Source organism: Anser cygnoides, chromosome 2 (assembly GCF_040182565.1).
Source record: "Anser cygnoides isolate HZ-2024a breed goose chromosome 2, Taihu_goose_T2T_genome, whole genome shotgun sequence".
NCBI classification, from domain to species: Eukaryota; Metazoa; Chordata; class Aves; order Anseriformes; family Anatidae; genus Anser; species Anser cygnoides.
In genome coordinates this window covers 20383389-20400041 of record NC_089874.1, presented here as the reverse complement: position 1 = coordinate 20400041, position 16653 = coordinate 20383389, and the positions used below count along the sequence as shown (strand labels likewise).

Below are 16653 nucleotides of genomic sequence, written 5' to 3'. Positions count from 1 at the left end.
AATTCAGGGCTTTACATGAATTTAGTTAATTATATGCTGTTCATCCTAATGACCACATGAGGTGAGGTGAAAACCACAGAGGCAGCAGAAACAGGTTTCTGAACAGCACCCTATCATCCATGTAAATTGCAAATTAAAGGCCAGCATATGTGCTCAAAAAAGAAATTAGGAATGGAGTGAATTTAACAACAGAGAATCAAGAATAGTGGTGATAAAGTTGAGGAAATGCGGTCCCTTATTGCTCCCAAATGACATGATCATATAGTACATGAAATAATGGATTGTGGTTAATTTCAGGAGGGGTGGGGAGGAATAAGACAGTGACAGTCCTTTATATTTCACCATTTTCAATTATATTAGATGCAAGGCCAATTGCTATAGCTTTCCCTGAGTGAATTATTATTCTTCCTTCACCTAAACCAGTATACCTATTACTTATGTCTGAGGGAAAGTCATCTAACATTTTACAAATGTCTGCAATATATATTTGCTCCATTCTGCAGCTTGTCATACTCCGGTGAGAATAAAAATGTTATGCAGCAGAACAGTAGTTTGTCAGAGGTAGGCCAAAGAAAGAAAAAATATGTTTCCCATTTCCTGAATAACCTCAATCCCTGGATGCTGACCCTTTCCCATTGGGACAGTGTGCTGGCCTCTATTACACAGCTGCTATTCTGTTCCATCTAGTGATTTTTTTTTATAGTGCTATGTTAGAACAGTAAAAGGAAAGCTATTCCATGAGAGCAGGGGAACAGATGTAGAAAGGGCAAAGCAGCCAGCATAGTGTGTACACCCATAGGTACCAAGAAGATGGGAGGTGGAGAAGCCTATGAGAGGGGAAAAGAGAAAAAGTAGCCTGGTCAAGCAAAAAATAAAGGAAAGCAGCAGGAAAGGAAATAGAAGAAACACCCAGGGAAGGGGCTATCTTTTCTCCTGGGTTTGTTCAGCCCCTGAACAAACAATTAGCTAGAGGCTCAGACCCTGACTAGCACCTCCAGGCATAACACAATGCCCTTACTCAATCTTCACTTCAAGGGGATGCACAAGTTCTACCAAAACCATCACTAGATGCTCCAGAATTGCTCCTTTTTGTGAGGACTACAAGTCTGTGAAACATCTGCTCAAACTGGCCAACATACAGGAAAAAGTAACTAATACGCTGACAACGTAAGAGCAGCGGGGAATGACCTAAATGGAGACCAGTGGGAAAACTGAGCAAGAAAGAAGTAGGGACAAAAAGGAAAACACTTCTGTCATCTCTATAGTTTTGAAGACGCAAGTACTAAATTACAAACACCAACTAGATTTAAAGTGTTTTTCTACACTAATTTTTTCTACCTATTTTGAAATTACAATAAAAAGTGATTTTTTTTAAAGCATCCATAAAACTAATGAACAAAAGCCATTTCACATCTTTAATCCCAAATTTGATTACACACTCTGAACTGCCATTATTTTTTGCGAAGTGTGGAAAATATTCAGGGCCTGCTTATAATTAGCAGACTAATTTTAACAGGGCCAAAGCTCCAGCTCTTCTGAAAAGGCATAAGGTCCACTTAGGATAAACATGTTGGTGCATTTACTCCAGCTAATGGTCCTGAAGGCACTTCACCTTTCATGGTGGCACCAGTTCATTGGGATGCACTACAACGTTGCACAAGAAACAGATTTTGAACAAGGCTGCAAAACATCTCAAATTGTCAATCAACAAATGGGAACTTCTGCTAAAACCAAGCACACCTAAGCTTAATGGACTAAGACCTTTCTTGCAATCTTTTGTCTATTCCAATTCCAAAGCTACTCCAATCTATATTTATCAAATTATCAATATATGCACAAGTAGATAGGGACACATTTTGCCCTCTTGAAATTCATACACACAGAAGTCAGCAAGGAGTTGGGCACACCTGCCTGTAAAATAATTTGTCTCTTACTGTTTGTCCCTGCTTAGTATTTTCAAATAGATGCGAGTCCACTTACTAATGGTCTGTCATCTGTCTCTCTGCCCCCTTCTTTGCCCCCCACTTTGGGGTCCATCAACACTAAGAAAATGACTAACTGGTGACAATCATCATTGGCAACAGCTTTTCTGATCCCCACTCAAATGGTGTTGAAAACTGTTTCCCGGCTCATGTAGAAGAGACAAACACATTTCTGGCCCATTACAGATTGATGCAGTCATCCTTTCCAGTAATGGGCTTGAAAATTGATTGGTCCCAATTACATCAGGAGTAAACACACCATTTTCAGCACCACTTGGAAGTGGTCCAGGGGGACCTGCTGTTGACAACCACTGTCAGCAGAAAGTTGGTCAGTGAAAGGTGATTTTTCTAATGCAAATGCAGAACAGAGATCCAGAAGAGGCTTGGCTTTAATATGATCTGCATCAAAACAAACGTCAACATCTTGGTATTGATGGTGCTTAAGCACATCAAGTTTAAGATCTGCTGATTTGGTCTTATCAGAAAGAATGTATTTTGGGGAGGGGGGGGGGTGCGGATTGTGACTGTGCAATATCTCAAATATGGAAAAAGTGTACTTCTAAGACAATACAGGCTTCTTAAGTATTCAAATATAAAGGTCAACAGAATATTTAAAATTACTGCCTCTGGCATCATTTGGACTGCAAAGACCATACATATATATGTGGTTCCAACCTCAGAACTGCAAACTACTTTTTAAATGCCCATAGATGATTCTGTTTTGCTGTTTGTGAAATTGGAACACCACCGGTTAGTTATTTCATACAGGGTAACACTGCAAGGAAAATCAGTAATTTTAATAACACTATATATAAACTGCTATATAAATAAATAATACTGTTTTGCTATTCATAATGCTCAGTGATGGACCAGGTCACAGAACAGAAAAAAAATGGGATCTACAGCTTTGACTATATTCACCGAATGTTGTGTGCAGCTTCTACCCAGGCAAAACCCAGCAAGTACTTTCCTTTCTTCAGAAACCTAAATGTAATGTCATTTCACTATTCAATTTCTTTCTTTCTTCCATCCATTTGATCCTCAGCTACATATAAGGTGAATTACTATTTTGTGACCGGACAGTTTTCTACACAACACCACCTAATGTCGGTCCCAAGTTTGGAAATTTCCAGAAGAGACAAATGACATCAGCCAAGCACAAAGAAGGTTGATGGTCCCTTCTTCATGGTTCTCCAAATGCTTTTGCATGCCCAAGTCACATAATTAATATTCACTTCACAAAACAAAAACAGTTTATAGATAAAAGTACTCTGGTTTGGATAAACATGCTTTCACTAAAGCATTGTGTAGTATCTAAATTATTTTTCAAGTAAATTCCCTATCATTAAAAAAGTCACTTTTGTTCTTTTGAGAGCAATTTTCTTCAGTGGAAGAATGAAGAAGAGAAAAATGTTTTTCTTATACATGATCACGCTGTTCAGAAGATTTTACAGTATTTCCCTATTATGCAGCTTCAACCCACGCTTATACAGCATGTTAATGATATTCAAAGTGGTGTGAAGGCCTACAGCACATGACAGTTTCAAAATGTCAGCACAAATGTATTGTAAGTTGAATACAGTCTTAATTTTTAAAGGAAATTGCACATTTCACAGAGTTGAGTATAAATGTCAGCCTTATTTTAAGGCTGAGTAAATAGTCTTAAACACATCCTAATCCTATTAGATGCAAACCCTGCTTGTAAAGGTTGAATTGAGATGGCAGACCATTGTAGGTAAACACGCATTCTGCTCCCATAGGTACACTGTACTGAGTGGTGGATAAAAGAGCTTTGTCCTATTCCCTCAGCAGTTTTCCTCTTTATACACTGCACTTTCAAAACTGTGACTCTACAAATAGCCTACATTCTAAAAGACAAATACTCCATATTTGGGATGGTTGTTACGCCATACTCTGACTTACAGATGAAAACTCACACAGCTCTTAACTAAACTTTTACTTGTAAAGCAAGAAATCCATAGCCTATATTCAGCATGGTGCTCAATTACCCACAGGAGTTGTGTAACTCTGATGAACAATAACTGGACTTACATAACTTTATACGTGATACAGATATATCCCCATTGCACTAAAGCTCCCTTTGAGCATCCAGAAAGAATCTTTTCTTAAACAGATGAAACTAACTGGTTAGAGTTTTATGTTGGATTTGGAGGTTTTGTTTGCTTACATTTTTTACGCTTGTTCAGGCTGAAAACACCTTCCATCATGGATTTTCATTATTTTTAACATGCTGTTAAAAGTTCTCATTTATCACAATATCCTTTCCTCCTATGTTTGCCTTCATTTCCTTTTTTGCTTGCTTTAAGGGCGAAAGAAGATGAAACAACTGAACTTAATTTACTCTCACATCTGTACCCTGCTCTCCTTCTGTTAGCAGGTGATGTACAGCTGTAGAAGGGGAATGGGTTTTGCACTAGCACACTAATCCACAGACCATGATGAATTTGATTCCAAAACTAATCTCACATCCCTCTTGGTCCCACTAACTACTCTGAGAGGGATTCCCGCCTCTCTTCCCAACATTATTTCCTTCCCTAATAGTCTGCAATCATTCCTAGGGTTAGGTAAAAACAAACTCATGCTTATGTGGAGGGAAGTTCACATTCCCAGCTCACATCCTCTGTCAGTCTGATACCCTGATGCTTCTAGCAGCAGAGATGGCCAGAATTTGACAGGAAGAGGGAATTCTGTAATCAAGGCAGGTTGCAAATCACTTCTGGGAGTTCCAGCTCAGGTATTTCCCAGCAGAAGAAAAAGTTATTCTTCAAACCTAATGCTTCCCTGAAGTTTTCCAGCAGCCTTTTAATCAGCAGCCAGCTGTCAAGGTTCTGCACACATGGACATACATCTAACATTGACATTTAGCTTTCAGCCTGCATAACCTATGAGTGTTTGTTACACTCTCAGTATGGAAGATAGGGTAAATTTAAGATAATTCAAAATGAAAACCTAAGCTTCATTTTCTATATTATTAGAAACAAACAAATGTCCCATTTGTCTGAGAAACAAGAGAGTCATAAAATCATATACTTACCTGCCTTGACTTTGTTGCCTAAGCAAAATAGAAATTGATCGTAACTTTGAAGGTTATGTTCAACTTTATAGGTGTCAGCTGTTTTTAGTGGCTTTGAGGCCCTTAAAATTTACTTTTCTCATAAGTGAACTTATACAAAACCTAAGACTAACATATATTTTTCTTCAAATTTGTATTTGTACAAATAGAGCACAGCATAAAAGACCACAAAAATCAAAACTGACTTTAATAATAAAAAAAAAAGAAAAACTATTATTAGGCTTTTATACTGTGAAAACATAGAGAACTTCAAGAAGATAACAAGCAGGTTTTGTTTGTTTGTTTGTTTTTTAAATAATGGAAAATAAAAAAACTAAAATATATAGCTAGACAATCTAATTTATTTGTAAATTACTTAAGTAAACTAAGATAAACACTTTGGTCAATGGCATAAGCTAGAACCATGCATCAAACACAACTCTCTGGATCAGATTCTGCAAAATCAGTCTGAAATTGTTCTTTGGAGCTCACTTGGGTATGTATTCATGAGGTGGGAACAATGTAATTCGCGTGCATAAAAGTGTGCAATAGCAGTGCAGAAATAGCCCCCTTTTCTCCTCTAAACAGAAATGTTATTAAAAAAAATCTAAATGTTATTAAAAAAAGTGTAAGACACTGAAGCCATACTGCTGTTCATGCAAACAAAGACCTTTATACGGTTTTAAAGTACAAGTACACATTAATTCAGAAAATCTCTTTTTTAATTTTATTTCAAATTGGTATCAGCAATATTTAATAACAATAAAAATAACTATTAATTGTTAAAAATGACCTTCCAATGCACTTTATCATAAGTCGCAGGGCATTACTCATAGCATATTTTATGAACACATTGTGTCCCAAAATACTTAAGAGCACATACGTAAAGAAAAATGAACTAATGAAATATGAAAATATTCCATGCTCAGCTCATACCAGTTAGCTACACTAGATGTATCTACTCAAAACAAATCAACTGATTTCAGATGGGGGAGTACTTACATCACTCTGGTGTTTATTGACTTCCATGGCATGCTTAATATCCGGAGGCTCCTTCATATGTGCGTAATCTGAAGTTCCTTTCTCAGCATCATATTTTTGTTTATACAGTACCTGAAAAAAAAAAAAAACAACATCATACTGTAGTGACCTCAGTAGAGGAGGTATAATATCATGAGCTGGACTAAACCTAGCATTGTACTGTGCCTGTATTCAGGAAGAAATGTAATAAATTATTAAGCTCCTTAATGGAACCAGAACCCTAAAACAATAGCAGCTTCTGCCCAAAACAGAGACACATGAGGCACAGTCAGCAGAGAGATTTCTCTAAGTCTACTATTGCAACAGAGGTATGAGTAGGCAGGAGGAAAAAAAATAAATATACACATACAGAAACAGAACATTAACCTTAACAAGGTGAGAAGACAGCCCAGAGAGTAGCATAAGGGAAAACTTTTTTTTCCCTTAAAGCATACTTGAATCTATCAGCTAAATAAGTATTTACTCAGGTTTCATTTTTTTCCTGTGTTCAGGAAAAAAAAAAAAAGATTTTGTGTATGCCTTGTAAGTGAACAGGTTTACATGAAATACTCATAGTTCAAACATCAATTTCCTCCACTGTTAGGAAATTACTAGCACAATACACATTTGGACTAGCCCCCAGGTTCACAAAGAAAAATAATATTTACATTCAATTGTCATCATGGTAAAGGAAAATTGAATTGGATTGTGAGTTTATAAACAAATTTATTTTTACAATAGAAACTGAGCTCAGTGTTGGGCATTCATCCAGATATCCCTGTACTGTACTCTGCTATGCTTACATACACACACACTCACATAGTGGAACTGCCTGAAAAGCTGATGTTGCACTTAGACTTGTCATAAGCTTTTAGGCTTACATTAAGAAAATTCTCCAGGTTTAGATGCCTGAAGAAGCAGCAAGCAGCGAGAAAATTCATTTTCTAATAGAGCTCTCAGGAGCAAGCATTAAAATAATCCCCAAGAAAACAGCAAATACTAAATAAGATTGAAAGCTGATCAGGAGGAGAAGGATTTGAAACTAAAATCCTCAGTAGCAATAAAAGAATACTGTGAAAGTTTTGAGACAGGGAAGTCTTAATTGTGGTGATTTGCACTCTTTTAGGACAGGATACTAGAACTGTGAGAAAATGTCATATCTGTTTATGTTTAAGGCTGCAAGATTGCATCTGAGTCACAGATCAGGGTGCCTGAGGCAATATATTAGTATCTGCTCTATCTCAGATTACACGATGATATATATACCAAGAGATTAAGACAAAAAGGGTTGCTTGGTGGTATTTTTAGTTTTTTGTTTTGTTTGTTGGTTTGTTTGTTTTTAGTTGGTTGGCTGGTTGGTTTTTTTTGTTTTTTGTTATTTGTTCGAGTTTAATTTACACCGCTACTATACGAGTGAAAGTATCAAATTAGGAAGCTTAAAATGTGCCATCTCCTTACACAGTGCAAATCCAACATGATCAGGTCTCTGGGGAAAGACATACAACTTAAATTGAAAAAAACAAAATGTCTATAACCTCCCTATATCAATTATGCTTTGCAACTGGCAAAGTAAATGATCCTTAACAAGATGGAAGAATCACAAATGAATGATCAGCTGCAAAAGTATAGTAACAATATAAACATATACCACAAAAATGTTTTTGCTACTTTCCACATTTCAAATGGTCACTTTTAAGATGCTTCCCATTCTGAGAAGCCAACCCAGACGTTTTATTTGTTTCTGAAATTCTGTAATTTACAGATACTGCAATACATTGTCACGTTGCTCGTTTGACATCTACATTTTTATGTTGGTGTATGAGCCATGAAACCAAGACATCAAAAATCAAAAGCAATCAACTCCCACCACAAGAAAACTAACAGAAATTGCAATCGACTTTCCACTATCTTGGAAAAATAAGGCTGTTTCTTTAGCTTGATGTAGGAATACCTGATTCACTATTTCACAGCCACATCCTTCCTAATCTTTTCACTCTAATCTGGTTAACTGACTTTGGAACCTTGAAAGAATCACAGATTCTGCCGAGTTAAATAACTGTCTAGTTTAGTCTTGGACAGTTGTGCAGAAACATTCCCAAATTTGTAAATCAGTTCCAAGCAAATATGCAAAAATATTTACGAGGATTATTTCATCAGTATTCTTAGAACTACTGTTTTATGTTACTATTTATTTCACACTTCATACTGAGTTTCCAAGCTTGAAATTTTATTTATCAAATACACATATGAAAAAGTACTCCACAGAGATCAATAACAGGTCACTCATGTAACCTCTGCTCTGGAGTGGTATATTTAATAATTCCAGTAATTCCATTATTTAGGTATGACTTCAGTTTGAACTGATTTGTAACTACTCATTTTTTATTTTTCTTCTCTCTCTTGCACACCAGTGTGCGAATACAAAGGTGAATTAAGGAAGGTTTTATGCTCTTTTAACTTAACTCTGACTCACCATATGTGGTCATAACACAGTATGATTGTAAATGATGAAGTAAACCGTAAAAACAGCTTTATCATACTAAAAAAAAAAAAAGTACATTTGAACATAAAAGAAGGAATCTGTCCACAAGTAAGAAGCTGAAAATATTCCTTAAGATTCATTTGGTTTATCATCTTTAAAAACAAACAGAAAATGCTATTGAGCATTGAGTAACATATCGTTACTATTTGAGATATTGCACTGTGCAAAGGAAAATTAAACTGCCTTCAGTTTGCGTTAGATTACTCCTTTCAGATAAGAGAAACACTGCAATCTCTTCTTATGGCAGAAATAAAATGATGAAGCACACCTTTTTTTTTTCAATATTTTTTTCCCTCCCAAGGAATGTTAAATATTTTTATCATTGTTTGTGACAACTCATAAAAAAAAATTCCAGGAAGAACTCAGTATACTGGTGTTCAGACAGGAGAAACACTTGACGCAAAGCTAGCATTGGTCTGAAAATTTTCTTCAGAAATATTTTCCACAGGAAGGTTGCAATTTTCTAGAAAATGTCAGTTTCCTCTCAGGAAAATCAAGATGAGTCTTTTTTTTTTTTTTGGCTTTTTTTTTTTATTTCAGAGAACAGGGAAATTGGGGTGAGAGTTTTGCAGGCTGGCAAGGAAGGTGAACTCATGCATGGGGAGAAAGATTCTCTCTCTGGCTTACCCTGGGAATAGCTATGAAAAAAAGAGAGAGGAAGGAAAATCTCACCCTCAAGAAAGCCATTTAGATTATTACAGTCAAATTTTCTCTGTTAAGGGAAAGCATGAAACTGATAAAAGCCACCCAAGTATGTGGGGCTATGAAACTTCCTTTTCATTCTCCTGAAACACTTTTCCCATAAATAGTGTCATTATTTTTCGTCCAAAATCTGCATGGGTTTCCTTCTCTATGAATATTTTTTCCTATCCTCATGCCAGCTTTATGTAAAACACAGAAGAGCAAACATGGGCTTTACATAAAAGTCAGCGGAGGCTGTCTTGTTTTGGTCTTTCCTGTACATCTTGAAAAAGGAACTAAGAATGAATCCATACAGCAAACATGGGGAGAAAGCTCCTCAGGAGAAAAACCAGAGCTACCAGGGCAATGTACTCTCCCTATGGTAAGGTCCTGCAAGCATTGGTTCACACTGTATGGCTGCAATCCCACAGAATGAAGTCCTCTCTCTGCTGATGTCAATGGCAATTGCTACACAAGTGGTGCTACAGCAATCTGTTTTGGAGTCAACAGCAAAAGGCAGCTGCAGGCAGGGCATAACCTCTTGTCAGAAAAAAAGGAAATTTCCCTGGTTGACCCTAAGTGCCTGAATCATCAGTGTGATCTGAAATAGTGTATAAAATTCATAAATTGGCCTAGATCGAGGTAGGCTGAAAATGGAGCTGCTGGGCAGTGGCAGTACTGCAGCACCATTTCAGGGCCAAACATCCATGAGACCATTTGCCAAACACACATCTGTGTAGGAAGTCATGGGGCAGAAGCGGAGCAGCATCTGCAGTCCCGTGCCAGCAGACAGCAGCAGGGGAGTCAGTGGTGTTCTCTTTCTTCTGCCCTGTGATCCCCAAGTCCTGGCACACCTGCTTGGCAGATGAGGCCACAGGCCCTGCCAAGAACATGGTACCACAGAGCAAGAGAGCACCTGTGATGTCTGGATACAAAGGCACTCAAGCCCAGCCTTGCATCCAAGGAGCATGAAGAGGGAGTCAAAGGTGTAAACTTGTTCTAACAGGAACGGGAAGGAGGACATGGAGCCACATTTTTCTCATCTCAGGAAATAAGCATCTATTTAAAATCTGCTTATTACAACTGAGAAAGAGACTGCAGTTCTGGGCTTGTAGGGGCCTTGTTGCAAGAGGGCTGTCACAGAGGCCAACCAGTGCTGTGCTCCCTCTGCTCCCTGTGGGGTACTCTTGGTCTCCCCTTGCTGAATCGGTGACCTGTAAATCTACACTCCTGGCAAGAAGGATGCAGCAGAAATCCTCTCTACGATATCCTGACCCAGATGAAATTTGAAATCCTTGTATTAGCTACTTAGGTACCGCAGTGATAGGCACAATATGGATTAGATTTGAATACTGTAGAGAAGATTTTCCACTAGAAAATCCCCTAGGATCTCTCTCAAAGTAGCATTAAATTCAGGTCCATTGCAACAGTAACCACAAGTTGGAAAAATGTGTCAGCGTATCTTTAAGTTTTATGGTAGATGATGATTTATAATGCATCTATTCCTACAGGGATGGAATGAATTTTACAGGAAAAAGTTCTACTTTAATATAACTCATCCTATATGCATATTTGTTTCTCTGTGACTGTTGGATGATTGTAGAAAAGCTTCAAATATATCAAATGAAAATGTTGGTCTGTTCCTTATAAGTTTTTTCCATGAATCAAATACTTTCATTTTCAGTCTCAGTTATTTATCTTTTCTGCCACATCACTGATGTTAATTAACCTCATTTGCGTAAACTAAAGTAGAATGTACACATTTGGAATTAATCCAGGAGTAAATCCCATCACAAACTAGTAAACTAATGTTTTATAAATCAAGCTAACTGTTTTAAAATGTTATAAAAGTTTAATTCCCAGTTTATTTCTACTGTAATTCTTCTAATCATTCACTTTACAATGAAATGTGACACTAATGTTATTTCAGCTACTATGTTGCTTTAAAGTCAATACGTACGTATATGTTCCATTTCAAACTATGAAAAGTAAAATACTTTATGTTATTATTTTTACTTATTATAACCTTAACATTGTTTTAAATCTAATCATTCCTCTACAAGCTGTCCTGAGATTTCAGTGTTTTCTTTTGTTATATTTTCCCTTGTTTGGGGGAAAAAAAATATTAAATAGAATGAATATTGAGATAGAATCATAGAATCATTAAGGTTGGAAGAGACCTCCAAGATCATCTGGTCCAACCATCACCAACTAAACCATGTCACTAAGCGCCAGTTTCCTTGAACGCCGCCCCCCCCAGGTTCGGTGACGCCATCACTTTCCGGGGCAACCCGTTCCAATGCCTGACTACTCTTTCTGAGAAGAAATGTCTCCTAATTTCTAACCTAAACCTCCCCTGGCACAACTTGAGGCCATTCCCTCTAGTCCTATCACTAGTTATCTGCAAGAAGAGACCGACCCCTAGCTCCCCACATCTTTCAGGTAGTTGTAGAGAGCGATAAGGTCACCTTTGAGCCTCCTCTTCTCTAGACTAAGCAACCCCAGTTCCCTCAGCCGCTCCTCATCGGATGTGTTCCAGGCCCTTCACCAGCTTCGTAGCCCTTCTCTGGACACAATCCAGGGCCTCGATGTCCTTCCTGTACTGAGGGGCCCAAAGTACTCTGGCCTCACCAGAGCAGCATACAGGGGAACAATCACCTCCCTGGTCCTGCTGGCTACACTATTCCTGGTACAAGCCAAGATGCCGTTGGCCTTCTTGACCACCTGGGCATACTGCCGGCTCATGTTCAGGCGAGCATCAATTAGCACCCCCAGATCCATTTCCTCTGCACAGCTTTCCAGCTGCTCTGCCCCAAGCCTGTAGCACTGCATGGGGTTGTTGTGGCCAAAGTGCAGGACCCAGCACTTAGCCGTGCTGAACCTCATCCCATTGGCCTCTGCCCAGTGACCCATCCTGTCCAGGTCCCACTGCAGGGCCTTCTTACCCTCCAGCAGATCGACACTTCCCCCCAGCTTGGTGTCATCTGCAAACTTACCGAGGGTACACTCAATTCCCTCATTCAAGTTATCAACAAAGATGTTAAACAGGATGGGCCCCAACACCGACCCCTGGGGAACACCACTGGTGACCAGTTGCCAGCTGGATTTCACTCCATTCACCACCACTCTCTGGGGCCGGCTGTCCAGCCAGTTTTTTAACACAGCAAAGCGTGTACCTGTCCAAGCCATGGGCTGCCAGCTTCTCCAGGAGAATACCATGGGAGACCAAGACAAAGACCTTGCTGAAGTCTAGGTAGACTACGTCAACAGGCTTCCCCTCATCCAACTGTCAGATTACCCAGTCAGAGAAGGAGATGAGGTTGGTCAGGCAGGACTTGCCTCTCATGAATCCATGCTGACTGGACCTTATCCCCGTTGGTCCCGGATAAATTGCATGATTGCATTTAAGATGACTTGTTCCATCACCTTTCGTGGCACTGAGGTCAGGCTGACAGGCCTACAGTTCCCCAGGTCAGTATCAATAGTATGGTTTTAGGAATATGTTCATTTCACAGACTTGCTGTATTAAACTATATATAGTTTAAGAGAGGAGAAGGCCGAATGAGAACAACATTGAGATGCTTGGTGCATGAGAACCATGACGGTCTATCAGTTGTAACTGCCATGAATAAGAATCAAAATCTACATCTTCATTCATATTATACATACTTAATACTCAAAATTCCACCAAGATCAATGGAAGCTAAGGGTCCTCAGCCTACTTTAAGGGTATTACATTTTTAAGCCCCTGGACTACTATTTTACTGATTGCGTGTTTTATGCTATGTTAAATACACTTGACTTTATATTTTTAATTCTATGGGATTTGTTGTCAGTGGTGGTATGTGAATGATTAATGACACCAGAAATATTTTCCTGTTACCATTGAGTGACTTTAAAAGTCATTAAATGTAAAGTTTTTTGGTTTTTTTTTTCACTTTTTTTTCCACTTCAAACATTTTTAAAAGTTAACACAACACTTAAGTTGAAATAGCTATTATATACCATTTGTATATTCCATAAACACAATGCAACATCACTGAATTCAGTAATTCTTTAGTGCATTTATGAGTTGCTAATGGATTTTTTTGACTGATGACTGCCCATTTTTAAACTTATATTTAGTAAACATAATTGGTCAGATTGTCAACATTTTAGAATTGAGTAGTTCTTGAAGTTAAGCAGTTATGATGATAAACTCTGGATGATAAACCCACCCTGATAAATCAAGAAGGTGATCGAGTATCCATTCAAAAGCATTGCACAAATTGGTTATATTCTGTCCCACAATTAATATACAAATCATATTTATGATTTTAAAATTGCACCTTGCTCTGAAGCTGAGTTAATTCTTTTGCAAACACACTGTCGATTGTGGCTGGCATCTGCTGATAAAGAGAGTTGGAAAGGTCTTTCTTAGCAGCTCCTTTGTACTTCACCTGCAGGGGAGAAAAAGGTGACACACAATGAAAAAGTTGTCAGATACAGTAATCATACTAGATATTTTTCCTATTAAACAAAATGGCGCCAAGAACATTAGAACTGGAAAAATCTAATGTTGTCTTATAAACTGTCAAGCAAAAACATTTTCTTAAATAACAGTTTTAAACTACTTTAAGTGGATGTATCTAATTCAGAAATCAATACAAAGATACAAAGTACCTGCTAATTAAAGTAGCATTTGAGGGGGAAGTAATAAATAAGGCAAAGCAGATTTTTTTTCTACATTTTACTAAATCATTTCAAAAAAAAAAACTATTATTTTCTCATTCTCTTTTCTGAATTTTTGGAATAGGAGCAGTGAATTGTCAATAGAACAATATTTTACCAATTACTATGTACTAGCAGTTAAATATAAGTGGAAAAGACAGGAACATTGAAGATAGCATAATTGTCATCATTTCTATTTAATCTTCTCATGTTACAGACTCAATTTTAAATTCATTTCTATTTCTCCTGTGCTTTCTTCAGTGTTCAGCACTAGCAATACTTCACAAAAGGGCCTTTTGAGAACACTCAGAATAATAGTTCAAAATCTGTGAGGCTTTGCTTCAGATCTAAGTTTTTCAAATTTTAAAAACCATGTCAGTTATTGCTGTAGAAGTATTCATATATATCAAAGATATATTAAATGATACTGCCTAATGTCTTGAGCTTCCTGTGCTCTATTTATCAGAGACTAGTTTCCTGTACATGTTACATATATCAATAATCTGCTATAACATTTGTTGATGTTTCCAAAAACAAAGGGCTATGTTTGCTGCTAAGAGAGAATTTCAGAAGTGTTCAAGTTTTGCAGAAACAGGTTATGGGACACTAGAGGTCAGTAATTTACAAGATAAACCATCCATCATATTATTGCATTTAAGTAAAACATCTAGCTGCAATAGGCAAGAGTGCACAACGAGATAATATGGAACACACTTTTTTTTAGTTTTGAAATATCCTTATGACTCTAAATCTTTGACTAATTATTAGCAGTAGCTTCAGTATCTGACAGATTCTATAAATACCCTCTCTATATTGTGCTTTTGCAGACACAGTCGGCAACAGTCTCTCTCATAAAGTTAATTTCATCACATGTATGCCACTTGGGAGTTGCCACTCTTTCTCAGAAATATGAAGATAAATATAAGAAAAATGTACACCAGATGCATTTATATTCAAAGTAGCCATACAACAAACAGATGTAGATCAGAAACACTATACAGAATGTATAAATTGCATAACTCCAGACCTTGGGAAGCCCTTTATTACAGTCATAAAAGGAAGCAAAACAAATGAGGCATTCAAGTCTTCCAAAGGTTACAGTGACAGACAAATCACTCAGAAACAAAAATTCCATAACAGAAGTAACTGTCAAGTAAAACTCCTGCTACTATTCTCAAAACTACAGATAATAATAATAATAATCAGAGATGCAATCCAATGACACCTTGTACCTGGGACATGAAGAGCTGGGAGTAAACTGTGTTCTACCATTTTGGAAGCTGCCATTTTTTTTTGCCACTACAGTAACATATGAGTGTTTGCACATGCCAATTTATACACAAACATCTAAAAACCCATAAATGGGTGTGCATATAAATGCGTACACTCATACAAGTACCAGGCAACCTGCAGATGGCCTTTACGCAATCTGTGCCTCACTTCCCTTGCTGAAGGGCAGGGGTGATAATACAGTAACAGGTCCTTCTCTCCTCCTCTTTGACAGTCGGGCTGTCAATTCTCCACAGCAAGGCACCTCTGCACAGATGTAATTTGCAAACATCATCACGGCAGAGTAACAAATCTTTTTCCTGCTCCTCAGTTTATCTATCTATAAAATGGCACAGTTATGACTGCCTCAGGACCGTAAATAAAATACCTTGGAATTCTGGAATAAAAGTTTTGTATACTTACAAATAATTATTACTCACATATACATTATACAATAATTACATATAGTGGTTTAAATTACATCAACTTTAAACAGAGTTATTCTTTGAAATAAGCCATCCTTCCCCTGCTGGTAAATATAATCTTCATACACAGTGTCTTTATGAAGAATAAGAAGTGAAGAAAATTCTTCAATCTTTTAGGTCTTACCTCAGAAATAAAAGCTCCGAGACTTTTCACATGTTTTAACTGTGGGGTGTCAGGTACAAATATGCATTTGCCCTTAGATTTTTCAAACTCTTCTTTATAGTGTATCTACAAAGAGGAGAAAAAAGAAGTTTAGTTGTTCTTTAAAATGGAAAAAAATAAAGTAGCTAGTTTAATTTAATCTATTTTGTTCATTTATTTATTTGTGGATAACATGCTGGGTGGCTTGCAAACATCTCAGGCTGGATCAAATTAAGCCACACAGGAAAATACCCAGTTCTCATGCACAGAACCAGGGCATGTAAAAGTCACAGAATTCTCTAATATTAAAGATGAAAAAGATATAATTTTTCCCTATATCTACAGCACATTTTTTCCCACTATCCGTAGATGTTCTATCCTTCTAAAGAAAAGTTGAGTCAAGGCTTTTCTCCTTGATCCAAAAGATAAAACTGTTAAACTGGCTTCTAACACAGACCTTGCAAGCCCAGAATCTATATAGCATAATCAAATGCCTCCTTTTGAACCTGAGAGTTAAATTAACAAATTCAGAAGGCCACGGCCAAAGCATTGCCTACAAAGCACCCCAACAGCTGTGACATACAGGTAATATCAGACTCACTTTAAAAGGAAAGAAAATTTTAAATCAAGCCATTTCATAAGTCATGTGTATGCACAATAAAAAAAAAATAAAAAAAGAAATAATAAAAAAAAACAGTTTGGAAGCAAAATACCACAATGTGTTTTGCAAAAAAATCAAGTGCTTATTT

At 37.3% G+C, this 16653-nt stretch overlaps 1 protein-coding gene across 14 annotated transcripts in view; it reads right to left on the bottom strand.

Moving 5' to 3' along the window:
• Positions 1–16653, bottom strand: part of NEBL (nebulette) — a 261505-nt gene that overhangs the window by 72492 nt on the left and 172360 nt on the right. For 10 of the 14 annotated variants that reach the window (XM_066991632.1, XM_066991629.1, XM_066991628.1 and 7 more), the window contains 3 exons: positions 15887–15991; positions 13627–13737; positions 6058–6168 (listed from right to left, as the gene is read on the bottom strand). The exons of 2 other annotated variants lie outside the window; for them this stretch is intronic. In XM_066991632.1, coding sequence (XP_066847733.1) covers positions 6058–6168; positions 13627–13737; positions 15887–15991 — 327 coding nt within the window. Of the gene's footprint in view, positions 1–6057; positions 6169–13626; positions 13738–15886; positions 15992–16653 lie in introns of those variants that run through there. 2 more of the 14 variants (XM_066991638.1, XM_066991639.1) reach the window with 1 other exon arrangement.